This window comes from Eubalaena glacialis, chromosome 7 (assembly GCF_028564815.1).
Source record: "Eubalaena glacialis isolate mEubGla1 chromosome 7, mEubGla1.1.hap2.+ XY, whole genome shotgun sequence".
Classification (NCBI taxonomy): Eukaryota; Metazoa; Chordata; class Mammalia; order Artiodactyla; family Balaenidae; genus Eubalaena; species Eubalaena glacialis.
This window is the reverse complement of record NC_083722.1, coordinates 22,102,006-22,121,549: the sequence shown is the minus strand read 5'-3', so window position 1 is coordinate 22,121,549 and position 19,544 is coordinate 22,102,006. Positions and strand designations below refer to the sequence as shown.

Sequence of the window (19,544 nt, the reverse complement as noted above, 5' to 3'; positions counted from 1 at the left end):
ACACCATACACAAAAATTAAGTCAAAATGGATTAAAGGCTTGAATATAAGACCTGAAACCATAAGACTCCTAGAAAAAACATAGGGGGTAATCTTCTTGACACTGGTCTTGGTGATGATTTTTTGGATTTGACACCAAAAGCAGAGGCAACAAATGCAAAAGAAAAAAAAAAAGTGAGACTACATTAAATTAAAAAGCTTCTGCACAGCAAAGGAAACCATCAACAAAATGAAAAGGCAACCTACCTACCAAATGGGAGAAAATATCTGCAAAATCACATATCTGATAGGGGGTTAATATCCAAGATGTATAAACAACTTATACAACTCAAAAGGAAAAAAAAGAAAAAGATTAAAAAATGGGCAGAGGATCTGCATAGACATTTTTCCAAAGAAGACATACAGATGGTCAATAGGTACATGAAAAGGAGCTCTATGTCACCAATCATCAGGGAAATGCAAATTAAAACCACAAGGAGATATTACCTCACACCTGTTAGAATGGCAATTATCAAAAAGACAAGAAAAAAGTGTTGGTAAGGATGTGGTGGAAAGGGAATGCTTGTACACTGTTGGTGGGAATGTAAATAGGTGCAGCCACTATGGAAAACAGTATTGAGATTCCTCAAAAACTAGAACATGATCCGGCAATTCCATTCCTTGGTATTTAACCAAAGGGAACAAAAACACGAACTCAAAAAGATATCTGCACCAGCCCGCAATGCCCCTCCCGCCCCCGTTCACTGCAGCATTATTTACCATAGCCAACACATGAAAGCAACTTAAGTGTCCATCAATAGATGAATGGATAAAGAAAATGTTGTGTGTGTGTGTATACAGTTCAGCCATAAAAAAGGAAATCTTGCCATTTGCAACAACTTGAGGACATTATGCTGAGTGAAATAAGTCAGAGAAAGACAAATACCATACAATCTCACTTATATGTGGACTCTAAAACAACAAGAACAAACCAAACTCACAGATATAGAGAATAGATTGGTGGTTGCCAGAGTTGGGAGGGTAGGGGTGAAATGGGTGAAGGGCATCAAAAGGTACAATCCTCCAGTTATAAAATAAATATCATGGGGATGTAATGTACAGCATAGTGACTATAGTTAATACTGTACTGTATATTTGAAAGTTGCTAAGAGAGTAGATCTTAAGTGTTCTCATCAAAAGAAAAAAAATTTGTTAACTGTATGTGTTGATGGATATTAACTAGACTTATTGTGGTGATTCACAGTATATACAAATATTGAATCGTTTTGTTGTAGATCTGAAGCTAATGTTACGTCAATTACATCTCAAAAAAGTGTTGGACTTGTGGCGATTCACACTTGAGTTGGATTTTAAGGACTGACACAACATTTAATAACTTTTGATGCTCCCATATTTGCCATTTCTTTTAAGAAAACATTGTATTTATATGGATAGGCTGGAACCTGGAGATAGTTAAATATCACTGGCCTGTAAGAGAAACGACACTTCCATTCACCATGGAAGTGAGAGGTAAAAACTATAAAAAGAGACAATGGGAAACATTCTCTATGACCAGGGAAGTTTCAAGAGTCTTATATTCAGAGGATCAGAGACAGTAGAGCAGAAATGAAAAGCGAAAGAATGACAAATTAGCAGACTAGATAGCCTAAGGGAGACTTAAATTCACCAAAATTTTTACCACAGCTGGGCCAGAGTTTCTTTCTATTGACAGGGAATTATGTTGCCCTATAAATACTGTAAATCTAGTAGAAGTCAGAAGCAGTCACAAAAATGAGGAAATATTCTTCCAGTACTTGAAAACTATCATCAGCTTCAGCAAAGTCCCTCACTACATTGACTGAGGCAGATAGGCAGTGCTGAAGCTGAAAGAGGTTTCAGTTGTATAAATATACTTTGTAGGAGATGGAAAATGCTGGAACGAAAGGCTTGCTTTCCCCTCTTTTGTCCTCTGTTGTGAGCTCAAGGAGCTGTGTTCACAATCGAAATGTATGCTCTGTGCTTTAGCCATCATGGCCACACTAGATTTTGATGTACTGGGGGCCCAAACCTCTATGCTCTCCATATCACTTAGAATATAACATGTTCTTTTTCACCAGGAAATGCTAGTTCTGGGGGTGGGGATCAGGAAGGGTCTGCAGGCCACCCACTTACGGTCAGAGGCTTGGTTAGGTAGCCAAGGTGGGAGGGAAACAGAGACAACTCATCTCACACATTCTAAGCTCTTGGATAGTCCTGTGACCTCAACTGGTACTAAGAGAAACAATTTCAACATTAGACTAGGCTAAGGCTAGTTAGAAATCAGAATGATTTGAAAAAGCAAAACATAAAAACTCATGAATTCAGTATAAAAAAAATTTTTTTTACAGCTGCCCTTGTGTACCTTTTCATTGTATTAAATGACACTTCACTGCATTTAACAAAGGTAATCACAGGTAAATTTCTTGTTGATGTTTATTTTTCCAAAATCTCAACTTTTCCAGCATTTATGACCTTTAAACAACTTTTCAATGTGTTATCGCTGATGTTCTTTAAATAAGGAAGTTCAAGAGACATTTTATCTCAATTAAAAAAAATTCTGAATTCTACTTGAAGTTGTCACCAAACACCTTGGCAAGGAGTCATTTTAGTGGATTCTCTGGTGCTTAATCAGAACTGAGCTTCTACTGCAGGCTTCACCTCATTCACCACTGCTGGGGCTTAGTAGGATGTGGCCTCTCTGATGTTGCATCAGCATTGCTCTCTGCTTGTATGCCTTCCCAAGCTATTTACATGTATAGGATTTTTCCTCAGAGTGGACTCTCTTATGTTTATTGAGATTTGACTTACAGCTGAAGGCTTGCCCACATTGAGAACATTTGAAAGGTTTCTCTACTGTGTGGATTTTGAGATGATGACTAAGACCTGTCTTCTGACTGAAGGCTTTGCCACATTCTTTACATTGATAAGGCTTCTCCTTGTTGTGAATCCCCTGATGTTCAATAAGATGCTCTCCCCTTGTGAAGGCCTTGCCACACTCAGGACATTGGTAGGTCTTATCCCCAGTGTGGATTCTTTTGTGGTTCCTCAGGCCAGTTAACTGCGTAAAGGTCTTCCCACATACATCACACGTATATTTTCTCCGTTTAGGAGGGTTTCTGTGCTTCCCTCCTAACTTGTGTTTGTTGAGGCCTGAGTGTTGACTGAAGGCTTCACCACACTCATCACATTTATAGGGCTTCTCCCCAGTGTGACTTCTCTGATGTATGACCAGGGTTGAGTTCACTCTAAAGGTTTTTCCACACTCGGTACATTCATAGGGTTTTTCCCCTGAGTGAATTCTGTGATGTATTATAAGTTCTGAGCTCCGGCTAAAGGCTCGTCCACATACAGGACATTCAAAAGGTTTCTCTCCAGTGTGGATTCTCCGGTGTTGGTTAAGTCCTGCATACTGAGCGAAGGCTTTTCCACATACTTTACATTCATAGAGTTTTTCTTTACTGTGAATTCGCTGATGCTCAGTAAGATTTGAACGCTGCCTGAAGGTTTTCCCACATTCATTACATTCATAAGGCTTCTCTTTGTTGTGGAATTGCTTATGTTCAGTGAGGTCTGCACTATGGCAGAAGGTTTTCCCACAATATATACATTCAAAAAGTTTCTTTCCAGTGTGGAGACTTTGATGCTTTGTAAGAACCGATCTCTGACTAAAAAATTTGCCACATTTATTACATTGATGGGGCTTTTCTCCAGTGTGGATTTTGAGATGTTGGGAGAGGCCTGCTTTCTGACTGAAGCCTTTGCCACACTCTTTACACTGATAAGGTTTTCCCTTGCTTTGAAGCCCCTGACGCTGGGTAAGTTCTGCACGTCTGATGAAGGCCTTTCCATATTCTGTACTGGAATATGGTTTCTTCCCAATGTGGATCCTCTTATGCATCTGAAGGCCTCTTATCCAAGTGAAGGTTTTCCTACATTCATCACAGTCATATGTTTTTTCACCTGTGGCATCCCCATCCTGCAACTCCAAACTTCCACTAGGCTCACTGTCTCCTCTGTATGTGGCATGCTGACACACAGTTTCATGATGTCCATCAGACCCCTCCCTACACCATAATGTTTCTTCATAAGGTTCCTGCTTCACTTCTAATGTCGGGTTCTCAGTCCTCACACCACCATCTGAAACAACACATCATATAACTTGAGGAGAAAAGGCAACTCAAAAATAATTTAAGAGACAGGTAGGAGGGTTAATCTTTATTTTAGATTTAACAGAGGATTTTATATCTTTTCTTTATTTAGTGTCAGGGCTTCAGAGAAACAGGTCAGCCAAGTAGAAGGAATGGGAGTAATACAGGTGTGGGAGTGAGAAAGAATAAAGCATGGCCGAGTTACCAATAGAGTATGGTAAAATTGATAGGATGTCACTTCTGTGATTACCTAAGACTGTAAGTTCCACCTACTATGAGATTTTCTCTATTGACACTCTCCCTTGCTGGTTTGCTGGCTTTGATGAAGAAAGCCACCATATGAAGAAGCCCATGTGGCAAGGAACTGAAGGTGGGTTCTGGCCAGTAGCCAGCAAGGAAATGAGGCCCTCTGTCTGTGTGACTTACTGACAGAGAACTGAGCCCTGCCAACATCCATGTGAGGGTGGAAGTGGATCCTTCCTCAGTCACAACTCAGATGAGATCCCATCTTTGGCATTTTGATTGCAACCTTGTGAGAGACCCAGAAGTGGAGGACCCAGGTAAGCCATATGCAGACTCTTGACCCACAGAAACTATGAGACCATAAACGTGTGTCGTTTAACTGCTAGCTTTGTGGTAATTCATTAAGCAGCAACTGATAACTAATGTACCACTACTACAAAAATACAAAGCTTCCTAACTATAAAAACTACTACAATTAAAAAAAGAGGAGGGAAAACAAACCACACACTGGAAATATATGCATGTATATGTATATTCATACATACACGAACACACACAGGTAAGTATTTATGCATATGTGTATATATATGTTTATACTTATTATCAATAAACGTAAATGGCTTAACTTATCTATTAAAAGAAAAAAATTAGGGAATTCCCTGGTGGTTCAGTGGCTAGGACTTGGCGCTTTCACTACCCGGGTTTGATCCCTGGTTGGGGAACTAAGATCCTGCAAGCAGTACGGCGTGGCCAGAAAAAAAAAAAAGAAAAAAAGAAAAAAATTAGATTTGGTCACAGAGCAAAACCCAACTCTATTATATATACAAGAAACACATCTAAAATAAAGTAATAGAGAAAAGTTATGAATAAAGGATGAACAAGAGAAAATTAAGCAAATGCAAAAGAAAGAAGGCATCATGATCTCAGTTTCAGAAAAAAGGTGAGATTCAGGCCAAAAGCATGAAATTAGACAAAGAAGAGAACTTTATAATGCTAAATATACAATTTACAGTGACAATGGAACAGATACATCTAATTATGCAGAAAATAACAGAGGAGCAACTTTCCTAGAGCAGAAATTATAGATGACATAAAGAGACAAAACAAATAACAGCCTTAATCATCCTTTCTCTGTCTAAAAAAACACCAAATGCGCAAAAAAATAAAGATACGGAAGATTTACAAAATGAAATCAACAAAATTAAATCTTATGGATGAATATGTATATCAAGCTCTGTATCCTGAAAATAGAACATCTTTTCAAATGTGCAGTGACCTTTAATGAAAACTATTTTTTGGGTCATGGGAAAACCATAATAAAGTCCAAAAGGTATAAACAACACAAACATTCTCTGATTACAATAGAATAAATCTAAAATTAATAACAAAATCAGAAAATAAGCCCTTCCATCTGAAAATTTTAAAACTTCCAATTATTGGTTCAAAGGCAAAATACAAGCATACATTTCAGATTTTCTAGAAAATAACAAAAACACTACATTTCAAAACATTTGGGATTCATCAAAACCAGTGTTCAATGAAATACCTGTAGCATCAAATATTTATATTAGTAACAGATATATAGATCAATTCAGCTCAAAAGTTAAAAAATAAAAAGGACAACTAATTAACCAAGATAACCTGCTCATTTAGGAACACTTGACTGGCTTTTCTCCCTTCTGTGTCTCATTCCCCTTCCTTATGCTTCCTGGGAACACCTCTGATACAAATTACTACAATGTAAAATAAATAAATTTAAAAAACAAGTGAGAACATAAGGAAAGAATTAACAAAAATAAATGCAGAAACAAAATACAATATAGAAAAATAATGGAACATTGTAGTGGTAGAACAAAATTGAATACACCATTGTGAACTCATATTTTTTAGAAAAAAAAATGTACTTCTAGCTCTACCCATAAAATGTGCTAGAAGTATTGTTACCCTAGTGGTAAAGAACTCCCCTAGCACCCAGATTTTATACTTCAGTAGCATTCTCCATTAAGAAGAATCAAGGCTCCTTCAGAAAGGGTTGATACCAAATCTGGGTCTAGGGAAAGTACAAGGTGAGCCTGGAACAATTAATTTTGTTCAGAAAGCAAGGATTCAAAATTCATAGGGTCATGGCAAAAAGAGATAGGGGCAAGATGGGAGACATCCATACAAGGCAAAGATGTGTCAGTTTGAGCATTAAAAAGAGTAATATCTGTGGTAGATTGAAACACACTGACTCAATGAAAATTACTAAGTCCATAATGATACTAACACAGAGAAAGTCCTAAAATCTCACGTCGCCATTTGAGGTACCTATTAAACCATTCCTTGAATATGAAAATTGGTAAATAAAGGGGGAAAACTAAGCATCAATCTTGACTGTCTAATATGAAGTCAAGTCAATCTAATCAACAAATAGATGATTTGACCATTTCTTTATTATAAAGAAGAATGCCAGTTAATGATGTAGAAGGAACGAAAGAATTATAAAATCATTCTGCAACCCTTAATAAAATGGTTGACCCACACAAGAATTCTCAAACATTTTGTATTTTGTTGATGGGAAACTGGCCATTCACAAACTGCCGAAGTGACACCACACCGTTACAAGGGGAAATATTAGCTGTTCAATGGAGGGATCATACTGTCATCATCCTAAGCCAGCCAGGGATTTTATAGTGGGTCAGGTATTCATGTCTACTATTACCTAATATTAATTCTAGCCAAAGATGTTTAACTTGAGTCTTTCAATCTTTTTTCCAGTTTATGGAAATCCAGAGTACAGGGGCAGCAAAATAAATGATACAATGAGGAAGCAACCAGAAAAATCCAGAGGGTAGGAGACTGGCCTGGGCTCATCAAAAAGTCTGGGCTGTGAGAGGGAAAATGGGAGAGCGAAACTGTTCTAAAGTAAAAATAAAAGGCATAACAACCAGATGTGTTATGTGACCCTGGCTTGTATCCTTGTTTGCACAAATCAGTTTTAAAGACATTTTGGAAAAAAATGGACCAGTTTGAATTTGGATTGAGCTTAGATAACATTAAGATGTACTGACAGGGAAAAGGGAAGATTATTAACTGAGCAAAATAGATTATAAAATAGCACACAGAAATGATTCCTTTTTGGTGAAAGGAATGTGTATATGTGTGTATACACACATGTGCACATAAAAGATATATAGATATAAAATAAAAAGTCATCAATCGTAATCTCTGGGTGATAAGAATATCATGCTTTGCTTTCTTATTTTGCAACTCTGTATTTTCTAACTTTCTACAATGCATATATACTTCTCTGGTAATAATAAGAGGTAACTTTCAAAAAAGTCAATGTAGTTTTACAATGTTAATATCCTATCAGGGTCTATTTATGTAAGCATCAAAATACTTGAAAGTAACATTTGCTATAGACAATCTGCAGAAAATTCAACTGTGGATGTTTAAAACCGACATACTGCTGAGGCTGTTCGGAGATGACTTATCAACTGTTAATCATTATTACCTAAAATGTCAGCTCTGTCACTCTTTAACAACTCTCATCACAAGGAATTAACAAGTCACACTCCACAAAAAAACCAAAGGGGAGTTCATTTCAGTCCAAATTCCCTAGAGAAATTCTTGCCTCACCTCTTTCCTCTGATGGGTGGGGCTCAGGTCCTTCGCCCTTGAACTGGACTGCTGGAGGCTGAACTCGGGTACATGAAGATTCTTCATCTAGTGTCTTATGTGTCACTGTCTGCAAAAGGATCTTCTGTTCCAGAGCACAGGCTGAAAGCTAGAGACAAGCAGCACTCGTTAGGCCTGTAAGGATATCATGAATTTAACAGGGACCAAACCTCAGGGAGGAGTCCCCAGGAAACATCCCCCGAGAAAGACTAGGAGGAAGAAGCTAGAAACCAGGCCCTAGGGCGCTGAGAGGCAGCCAGAAAGGTAAGCAAAGCAAAGTTTGATCAAATCTTGTTTCTGTCACTTCATTTATTGGCTATGTGTCCTTGGCTAAGTTACACAACCTCTCCGAACTTAGTTTTCATGTGTGATACCACCTACGTCTTTGCTGTGAATGTTGAATGACCAGTAAAGGAGCACGATGCCTTCAGTATCTTTACCCACCATCCCCGAATCTGCTGTTTCCCACCCTTCCGCTCCTTCCCCTCCTGACTGGCTTAGCAAGAAGCTCAGTTCCCTGCTGAATGCTAGGTTTTCCCACTGTTCTCTCAGAGGCTTCACACTTGAGAAAGTTTTGCTCCCAGTTCCCCGCAACCACATCATACTAGTCTCTTCCTGTATGTACATTTCTCTTTCTTTCCAGATTCTCCAGCATGGTCACCACCTCCTCCCCACTCTCTGGATGATGTTCCTGCAGCCAGGTCTGGAGCTCCTGGGGCAGGATGGAGAGGAACTGCTCCAGCACCAGCAGCTCCACGATCTGCTCCTTGGTATGTGTCTCTGGCCTGAGCCACTGATGGCAGAGCTCCCGGAGCCGGCTCAGTGCTTCTTGGGGACCAGGGGAATCCTGGTAGCAGAAGTGTCTAAACTGCTGCCTGAAGATCTCCCAGGCAGGAGGCTGGTTCTCTGGAAGGCTGAGACCCTGATTCCTGGGGTGGTCTTCCTCCAACTTCACTTTCACCATCACAGGCCCCTGCTGACCCCATGGGGCTTGGAACAGCTGGCCAGCAGACTTTCTTGTGTCCACAGCCATCATGCCTGGCTTCTGCTGGAGTTTCAACTGGAGGCTTCTGAGGGCACCCTGGGGAAAAGAGTTAAGTGATAAAGGGATACATGGCATATACTTCGAAGAACGCACACAAGAAAGAAGACCTGTAACCAGGGTAACTAATTTTATTAATTCATTGAATCCACAAATATTTTTTGGAGGCCTACCTTGTACAGAAACTGTTCTAGGTGTTTGGGACGCATTAGTGAACAAAGATCCCTGCCATCATGGAGTGTCCATTCTAGTAGGAGCAATCAATAAACACAACAAATATGAAAAGTGTACAGTATGTTACAGAGATAAGTAAAAATATATAATTGCTGGGGGTGGGGGGTGGGGGGTGGAATGAAGGCTTGCACTTAATGGAGGAAGGCTCCTCCAAATCCGGCATTAAATACATGTATGTGGCCCCTAACCTAAAGCAAATTTTCAAGTTATTACTTGGCACCATTTTTCCATACTTTAATACATACGACCCAACCTGTGGGAGAGGAAAAGTTACTAGACACAGCCAGAAAATTATTGATGTTTTCGTGTTAGTCTGGCAAAACTGAGAGCGAAATCCCACTTCGCTTCACACAGTGCTGGCGGCCCTGGTTTAGTCAGAGCGTCGGAATCACGGTTCCCAAGAAGGGGATCCCCAGTCCCGGGACAGGGTCCTGTCTTGGGGGCCTTGGGGCCGGCCTTTCCGGAGCCTCCCAGACAGACGTCTGCTCCCAGCCGCGCAGCCCCGAACCTCCCCGGGCACAGGGTGTCCTCCAGCCGGAACCAGGGCCGGTGTTGGCTGCCCCACGCGGCTCAACACGTCCGGGGCTTCGCAAGGCCGAACCCGATATCGAGGTGGAATGACACCCCCATACTCTCACCTGACAGGGACGCAGAAGTGCGGCTCCCGGAACCGGACGCTCAGGCGCGCCGGCTTCCGGCGTCTCCCGGAGGTCACGCCCCCGAGCGCGCGCCCGCGACCCGCCTCCGCCCACGTGCGCAGCGTCTCCGAGTTACCCTGCGGCCGGGTATGCTGCGTGTTCAGTTCGAGCAGTTCGGGACTAAAGGCGGTAAAAGTAGCAACTGTGCTTTGACAATTAGCACTAAACCCAGTTCCTGGATCTCTGAAATTAAAAAAAAAAAAAGTTTCGGACACTCGCCTCTTGCCAACCCGGCAGGATCTCTTAACTGAAAATGTAGGGGAGGAGTGCTAGATGACAACAGAGAAGAAGAATGACTGCTCTCTTCCATAAAGAGCGTTCCGGGGAAGTAGGCCGTTGGCGGTCAGCATCGCTACCTGTTTGTCTCCCCTCTGCCCTTCTCCTGGGTGCTTTCATCTCCTCTGCGCCCAGAACCCTCTCCTTCTCAGGAAGGAACATGATAGGTAGCCTTAGGATCCCGTGAATATACTGAAACCAGGAAGAAACACAGAAAACAGTGATGTTCGAAAAGTGGGAGCTGTTAAGGCAAAGAGCTTGGGCCAGAAGGCAGTGGAAATTTGCGAGAATGCATGACCCTAAGGGCAGAAGAGGATTAAATGATGGAAGAGGTTCTACTGTGGAAGAGTTGGAAGAGAGGGCGATCAAAGTAGGTGACCTCACTGCTCTGAGGGAGGTTCCTCAGTGAGTTGCTGCTTTAGTAAGCAACACAGGGTTGGGAATAATAAAGGGAGTGGCAGACACAAAAAGGAGAATCAACATATGAAGTGGGGTGCTGGAATTTTGAAAAACCAGCCAGAGCTGTAAAGTTGTCCTTGTCCCACTGTGCAGAGACCATGGTGTATTGGGAACAGATTCCTCATGGCTATTACCACAGGAAAGCAAGACTCTCAGAACACTGGCCCTACAGAAACAATGCTGCTCATTTCGGAGTTTCTCTTGTGCTGAGGCAGCTATTCCCTGTCCTTCACAGTGCAGGACGTGCATATCTTAAAACAATCTAGTTCTCTCTCAATTCTTCTTTTTTTCTCTTAATTTGTTTTGTTTTGTTTTGTTTTTTTGTTTGCATTGGGTCTTCATTGTGGTGCATGGGCTTCTCGTTGCGGTGGCTTCTCCTGTTGCAGAGCACTGGCTCTAGGCACGTGGGCTTCAGTAGTTGTGGCGCACGGGCTTGGTTGCTCCACAGCATGTGGGATCTTCCCGGACCAGGGATCGAACCTGTGTCCCCTGCATTGGCAGGCGGATTCTTAACAACTGCGCCACCAGGGAAGTCCCTCTCTCTCAATTCTTGATACCTCAGAGAAAATTCAAAATCCCTTCACCTAGAAAGAGGAGAAAGGACACCAGTGTTGTGATATTGAAGGGATTATTACTGAGTAGCAAAGGGGAAAGCAAACTATTTTGAAAGCACCTGGAATGAGCTTAATGGTCAGATCTTAGAAAGCCACATTGAAGATGCTACGTTTCAAGGCAAGTACCAAGGACAACACCACAAAGCAACCACGGCTTCCTGAGGAGACTGGAGAGTTGACCACTGCTCACATGTGTAGGAACTGAAGCCTCTGAACCCCACACCCAGGACCTTCAGTTCACAGAAGGGCTGGCACCTTGGGGATGTGGAGAGCTGAATGACAGAGCAGAGTCCAGAGCAAAACCAGCCCTAACATCCCTCACATTTCTTCCCTTCCCCGTCCAAAGTGGCTAAACATCTGTCAAATTATACTTACTAGGAATTATATCAAAAATCCAATAAGTGAGATCAGATAGTATAGGACAGTGGTTAAGAGCTTATAATTTGGGGTCACTGAATTCAGGTTCCTGTGCTGCAGTGCCCCTTGAGCAAGTCACTTAGCTTCTCTAAATCTGTTTCCAATTAGGGGACAATAAGAAAACTAAGAGCACTGGGCATCAAGAGGATTAAACGAGATCACACAAGGCAAAACCACGGCAGAATTTTTGACAGAGTACACACTATGGATAGCTTTTTCATTTGTGAAAAACTCTGAGTCTTAAGAGTCTAAGGAGAAATGACTAATATATCCATCCCATTTACTGTGTTTACGTGTAAAGTACACACTTTTACTGAGCCTGCCCACAAGGGGTCAGTTGTTCTGCAGAAGATATAAAGTGGGCAAATTAGTGTCCTCCTTGGGCCTGAACCATATACCAAAAAAATTACATAATCTTTACAATCCAGAGGCCTATTATGTAATTAGGGCACAGGCCTAGAACACCTGACACTGATGAACAACAGAATGTTAATATGTAAATATATTATGTGGTCCTGGATTTAAATGTAGAAGGAGTTCAAGTATGGAGATTCACTAAGTCCCAGTGGTTAGAGTCTTCATGGGAGATATGGAAGGCAGGATGGGCCCTGGAGAAAGGGAGCAAGTTAAGAATTCCTCCTTCTCAGGCTGGGAAAGGTTCAGGAGTTGAGGAAACCATCCTGGGGCTGGAAATGGAAAGGAGGCTTGTGAACTGAACTAGGAGGCTGGCAAACAGCAGTTGGCCAGAGGCCACCAGGATGGGGGAGATGACCAGCAGGGCACAGTCTAGAAAGGCTGTCAAAGATCTGCTCAGATCTTTATCCTCTTCAGGGAGTGCCCTGCATCCACTCTTACCCTGAAGTTGTTGCTTCACTCGCTATGGTAACATAAAGAGTTTTCCCAGACTAAACCCAAGGAAAAGGCAAATCTTTTAAACATGTTACATCAATCTTGGGAGTTCCCTGGCTGTCCAGTGGTTAGGACTTGGTGCTTTCACTGCTGTGGGCCCAGGTTCGATCCCTGGTTGGGGAACTAAGATCCCGCAAGCCACGCAGCCTGGCCAAAAAAAACCCAAAAACAAAACAGAAAACATGTTACATCAATCTTGCTCCTAGGTACTTGTGATTTTTAAATATCTACATGTGCCAACTTCTGAAAACGTGGAGGGGTCTCAAGACTGAACATGACTGTAATGTAAACTGAACATAGCTAATTTTCTCATTCATAATTATTAGGCTCATTTTGAGAAGTATCAGAAGCCAGCAATCGAGATTCATGAGGGCTTTGGGCTCCTCTCCCCCAGCTATCAGTTCTGGTTTTAGACTGAAATCTGCTATGCATACAGACATTTATTAGCAATGTTCAGGAAAATTATCAAAACTTGGAAATAGGCAAAAATATGCTAGAACATTTTGACTCTTGGGGAATTTAACATTTACTCACAATTGATTAGATTTCAAATGTTTTACAGTCCTATAAAGTTAGAGGTTAACTTACAGAAAACTGAAAAGATATAAAATTTTCCCCTGCCCAGAAGAGAATACTAACCAATTTTGTATCTAATTTAGCAATTTTATTGCAACATTTTCCCCTCACTAATTATATGAATTTCAATTTTGTATATTCTTGTGGAATCAAGTCTGCTATTCTGTTGGCTCCTCCATTAATGAGTTGAATAAAATTTGGACACTTGCTCATTATTTGTTAGAATGAACTATACGAAATGATTGCTTACTCTAATACTTATAATCTAATATTTATAAGAAACATTTTCCTTAACAATTTAAGAGTGAAACACTGACAGCAAGCATGGACAAAAGTCATATAGCCTGTTCTGGGAGCATGATGAATTTCCAGTTTCTCTGTCTGCGTGGTTGCTCCTCTCACATCTTGGGTGAAAGGTTCATTGGGAGGAAATGTTGCTAAGGATGCAGTTAACCTTAGAGTCAGGATCAGGCAAACAGAATCTTCTGACATCAGAAAAGGCTGAGAATCAAGCCTTGAGTGCCATTCTAAAGGGTGAGCCATGAAGGACTCTAGATGTTCATGCAAAGGTAGAAGGAAGAGACTCTAAATTCTTTTAGTCACTATATATCTTTAATATCACAAATTCCACCAATGAAAACTCACTTCTAACATTCAGTATGTAAATTAGTAAAACCTCTGCTATTAATCGGAGATAGAGCTAATTGCTGTGCTTAATGCTAACTTCCTCTGGAGTGTGGCCTTTCTGATTAAGTGTTGGTGAACCACCCCTGAAGGATATATTACTGATTAGAGGATCTATCCACGTAGACAGTGAGGTCAACTTTTTGTGGTGTTGTTTGTTTCTTAGTAAATTACAGACCATACAACAAGGACAACCTGTTTTCATTAGACAAATGGGATGTAAGTTCAATAACCAAACCATTTTCCCTCTTCCATACAGGATGTTCCTGGAAGGTATGCAATCTTGTCTCAATGTTGGATTGTGTCTATTTCCTAATATCACTTCAGACAATTTACAAAAATAGAAGTGTACCTCAATAAAAAAGACTCTGTTCATATTTTTATTTTTAATTTTTTTTGATGTGGACCATTTTTAAAGTCTCCATTGAACCTGTCACAACATTGCTTCTGTTCCACGCTTTGGCCCCTTGGCCACGAGGCATGTGGGATCCCAGCTCCCCGACCAGGGATCAAACCCACACCCCCTGCATTGGAAGGCGAAGTCCCAACCACTGGACCACCAGGGAAGTCCCTGTTCATATTTTTTATTGGCATAATGTGCCTTCCTAATCATATTTTATTTTGGCACTATTTTTCAAATAGATTTGTAATAATGTATAAGAAATGTATGCTTGTATATGTAGGTGTGTATACATATCCACACACATATATGTGTTGTCACCAAGTGTTCTTTTGTAAAGAAATCCCACATTGCTTTGTTTTGAATGTCATCTTTGTATATTACAATTACAAATAAGGTGTCAACAAGTTCTCTCCCTTTTTTCAAAGTTGTACTTATTAAAAGCTAGCACCAATGTCTTCTTTTCTGTGAAGACTCTGCTGACTCCTTCAGTCAGAATTAATGTGCTTTAACATTATTTGAACTTTATAATATAATTACTTATTGTTTATGTAGCCTATTCTGCTTTAATAGATTATAAATTCATGTTCTACTTATCTCTGCATATGTCCTTGGTATAGTTAATGACACACAGGAAGGGCTTCATAAATACATACTCTGTACGATTAATACTTTTAGAAGCATGTGCTGGGGTTAGGTTAACACTGAGGGGCTGCTATAATTAGATTTATGGAGGCTCTTGGTTCTATGGATGAGGAAGGTCCAAAAAGCTCAGGTTGATATTTATGGTATGCTTTATTGCTTTTCTTTAGTATTATAATATTAGACTAAAGAATCAAATTATTAATTTCCTCAACTTACATCTTCTCACTATTTGATACAGCTACACCCACTGAATATATCACATAAAGCAGGGACATTGTATTTTCCTCATATTTTCCCCTGTCATTAGACTAAAATCTCTTGTAATTTTAATCTCTATTGAATTCTCACAACCACGGAAGTCCACACATCAGGGGATTAGCTGGCTGAATGACTGATACAACTATTCAGTATGTCAATCAACCGGGGAGAAGAGGCCAGTATGCAGAAGACTTATATCACTTTCCCCATCTCTGGCTTTCATGTATCTGATCTTATTTCCTTTCTTTTTAAATATCAAATGTCCCAAATGTCTTTTTAAATATCAGGTCCCAATGTGACCTGAGAAAATAATCCAAGAGACATTTTTGGCCAGTGAGTACCATTCCTTTAGCTGCACTACTCTAGGCCCTGTCTATGGGCTAAAGACACATCTGGCACGGAGACACCAAGGATCCCCACTCCTACTTTCCTACACTAAGAGCTGGGAGGTCCCTCAAACTCAGTTGTTTCTTGTCCACCAATAAGTAGTAGACATATCTCACCATATCCCAATCATGAAGTTTTCCATCTTTCCTTCTGGAAGGACAGCCTAAAGAGGATTGGATTTATTTTGTACTTTAACTTGGAGTGTACTTTTTGTGCCTTAAATATACTGGGAAAAAGACTAGAGAATAGGGACTTCCCTGGTGGTCCAGTGGCTAAGACTCCGTGCTCCCAATGCAGGGGGCTCGGGTTCGATCTCTGGTCAGGGAACTAGATCCCACACGCTGTGACTAAGAGTTTGCATGCTGCAACTAAAGATCCCACATGCTACAACTAAGACCTGGCACAGCCAAAAAAAAAAAAAAAAAAGAAGACTAGGGAATATACTTGAATGTTTCATACAGATGAAATTAATAATAGGATATACGGCCATATTTATATTTTGATAGGAATTTAAAACATAAATTTAATATACCAAGTAGAAAAACACTACAGGTCCTAAATGCTTGTGTTTTACATCATTTTGACTTAACATAGTGCTTCTATGGGAATAAGGTCAGGTAGAATTTGGTTTCCATTTGTCACAGGAGATACTATTAGTGCAATTCACTTAATTCCTCAGAGGAAACTGAGTATTCATTAAGTCTCCCCAAGCAAGAAACTGTGCATGGCAGACTAAAGTTCCATAGACCATAAATAAGTTACTCTGAGGGAAACAGGTGCCTTTCAGATTGTATCATACATTAATCTGAGGGAAATGTGTATCTTTTTCACATGGTTTCATGATATGCATACCCCTCATCTTTCAAATGTTTTCTCTGATTTGAGTTTTTGTAAAAGCAGCATACCTTTTCTCATTAACCCTGACAGGTTATTTTTCCAAAAGTTAATAGAAAATAGGAGGTTAAATGGAAAGCACTGTCCTTGCATCTTTGCTTCTTTGACCAAAAATTAAATGGTGGTATAAAGGTCACTCAAGGAGTAATATAATAAAAATAAATATAAAAATAAATAAACAGTGTAAAGAGCAGGAACATCCAAAAGCCAAGCCCCAATTAAGATGGTAGCTGAGAAGTTCTCCCCAAAGCTAAGTTCTCGATTCTGTGTAACTGATGGCAAAGCATCATTACATGTATGATGAATTTTCTGCCTTATCCCTACTCAGATCAGACCTGGCTGTCCTTATGAAAAGCATAAAGACAGGCATGTCATATTGCCAGTGGAGAAACTACTTCTTCCCAGAAGGCTCTTTTTCATACTCACCACTTTGCTATAGAGGGGTGGGCTCCCAAGGGTTATTCTTGAGCTAGATATTCAATGACTTCTCTGGTTAAAGATCTTGCCTCCTTCCAGAGTACTTTCTGCTTTTGTGCATGGGCTTGAACCTAAGGATAAAAAAAATTTTCTCATTGTACATGTAAAGGATTCTGATGAGATTAAATAACTTGCCTAAGATCACAGAGCTAGTAAGCGGTACACTCTAGATATAAATTCTTGCAGTCTGACCACTACACTTACTGCTCCTTTACAAACAGGCCCAATTGGTTTGTGAAATCATTGCTAATAGCTAAAACCTCAGCATTCAGTTAAAAAGAAAATTTCCCATGGAGTTAGGAGACAGACAAATATCACAGTCTCAACAGCAATGAGCAGCAGATCTTTGAAGAAGAAAAACAGAAAGACACTGCTTTAGCCCCAGTAAAGAAAGGACATAAAATCTTGATTTGCTTCTATCCCTCCCTATACTTGGAAGCCCAGGATTCAGCATTTTTATAACATAATATTGGATTACCCCTTTCCCACTTGCTGGCCTGCATATCCAAGCTGTGTCTTCAGACTCTCCTGCACAACTACTGCCTCTTAGCTGGATGATTCTCCTGTATCTAAGTACAAAGCTCTCCTTTTCCAATAGGGTCAGGAACTACTCCATCACCAGCAGTTCCAGGATCTGCTCCTTGGTGTGCATCTCTGGCTTCAGAAGTTCAAACTTTGTGAGGTCCAAGGACCTCCTAGTAGCAGAACTGCCTGAAACGCTAGGGGCAGAACTTCTGGTGAGGATGCACCTTCCCAGGCAATCTAGGCCTCTCCCAAGCATGTGCTTCTTTTCCACTTTCACTATGTGCAAACTCTTCTGCTCCTAGTAACGTGAACTACAGAAGTCAGGGTTACACCAAACTTTTGATATCTTGGGCTATGATGGCTCAAGACAAAGTTCACTTGACTTAGGGTACAGAGTCAAGGTGAAGGCTCTCCTGGGCTCTGGGGGATAAGAACGTATTGTAAACAGAAGAAAATTACCTGGGCGGCCAAGAATTTACATAAGCTTGTTAACTTTATAAGATAAAATAGTGACAAACCAAGCCTAACACTTTAGGGACAAACTGTTGCCAAGGCTGCGGAGACAGGTATGTCTTTGCATGGCAGCAAACGTCAGGGATATCCAGCCCACCCCGCTTCCCCTGCGCCTACCAAGTCACACTCCGCATGCGCTATGGGGGTCTCATAGGGGTTAGGGCGCACCTGGCAGCCGCGGCTGCGCACGGAGAGCGGGGCGTCGCGTCCACGCCCCCCAAACTCGACTCTAGCGTCTGCCCTCTCTTTACAACCCACTCAGGAACCCCGGTTCTTCACCCCGAGGCCGGAAAACGGCCGACTCTGCTCTAAAGAGAAGAGGGAGAAGCGCTGGAGTGCGACCCGACACGTGCACACAAGTATACAGCTGGACAAGTCACCTAGGATCTCGGTCCCGGAGACTCTACTTCCGGGGTTTGTACAGGAACTTGGAAGGTCTGAGCATCTCTATGATCTCGCCGGCGCCCCGCTGGTGGTTACCAGGCGCTCCCTCCTCACCCGGGCCGCCCTCTCCAGGCCGCCTTCCAGAGCTCTCCCTCCTTCACAGCTTCTGCAGACCCAGACTCTTCTAGAGAGCAGCCTGGCGCCCTCTCGGTGTTTGTGAGTCGACCACTGCACCCAGAAAATGTACGTCGTTAAACAGTAGCATAAAGGACGCCAGACTTGGAGTCAAGAAATTTTAAAGCCTTGCACTAGGTCACTTTAAACAAGTCACTCACCTTCTCTGTTCCAAGGAGCAAAGTCAATTATATCGACAGGTCAGATTTATTATAAAATGTGTGGATGGATAACGAAATGAACTCAGGGAAGTTTTTCCAACCTGTTTAGCTCACCAACCAAGTTTTATGCTTTCTAAGGGGCAGTGGGCGAGTCAGGGTGAGATTTCCCTGATGCCCTTCTTGGGTTTGTTCCTGTATACTTGTTACCTCCGAAGTGCTTTGAATTTCTTTAAAATGGACTCTAACATGGGAGGCATACTTAAGCAAATAAGACACAATTTTGATGTAAACAGCCCAGAGAAACAAGTCTTGATATAAGCTACTACTCTACACAGCACCCTTTAAAAGGAATTGCACATAACACCCCTGTGCAATATCAGTGACACGTGTGGTGTTAACAGCTTCTTCTGCCTTTTTCTATATATCTGTGATGGTTAAATTTTATATGTAAACCTGGCTTGCCTACGGTGCCCAGTTGTTTTAGCACTAGTGTAGATGTTGCTGTGAAAGTTTTGTAGATGGGATGAACATCTTCAATCTGTTGACTTGAAGCAAAGGATATTACCCTCCATAATGGGTGGGCTTCATCCAATCAGCTGAAGCCCTTGAGACAAAACTGAGATATCCCCAAGAGGGAATTTTGCCTTAAAACTGTAACACAGAAATCCTGCCTGAGTTCACCTGCCAGCCTGCCCTGCATATTTTGGACTTAGTAGCCCCCAATCATCTGAGCCAATTCCTTTTTTTTA

General features: G+C 41.2%; 1 protein-coding gene across 1 annotated transcript; it reads right to left on the bottom strand.

Moving 5' to 3' along the window:
• Window positions 1-2,481: 2,481 nt before the first annotated feature.
• On the bottom strand, window positions 2,482-10,070 carry LOC133095007 (zinc finger protein 883-like). Its single transcript, XM_061195816.1, has 4 exons — window positions 9,983-10,070; window positions 8,694-9,149; window positions 8,030-8,177; window positions 2,482-4,154 (listed from the first exon to the last, which is right to left on the bottom strand). Exons 2-4 carry the CDS (start codon window positions 9,102-9,104, stop codon window positions 2,761-2,763), a joined length of 1,953 nt encoding a protein of 650 aa, XP_061051799.1. The 5' UTR covers window positions 9,105-9,149; window positions 9,983-10,070; the 3' UTR covers window positions 2,482-2,760.
• Window positions 10,071-19,544: the final 9,474 nt, after the last annotated feature.

What these genes read in the sequence shown, in the direction of transcription:
- LOC133095007 (XM_061195816.1), bottom strand. Translation starts at nt 9,104, where the DNA reads ATGATGGCTGTGGACACAAGAAAGTCTGCTGGCCAGCTGTTCCAAGCC. An exon ending in ATCTGGAAAGAAAGAGAAAT is followed by an intron (nt 8,178 to 8,693) that starts GTACATACAGGA and finishes GCTTGTCTCTAG; the next exon opens with CTTTCAGCCTGTGCTCTGGA. An exon ending in CCACCCATCAGAGGAAAGAG is followed by an intron (nt 4,155 to 8,029) that starts GTGAGGCAAGAA and finishes GTGTTGTTTCAG; the next exon opens with ATGGTGGTGTGAGGACTGAG.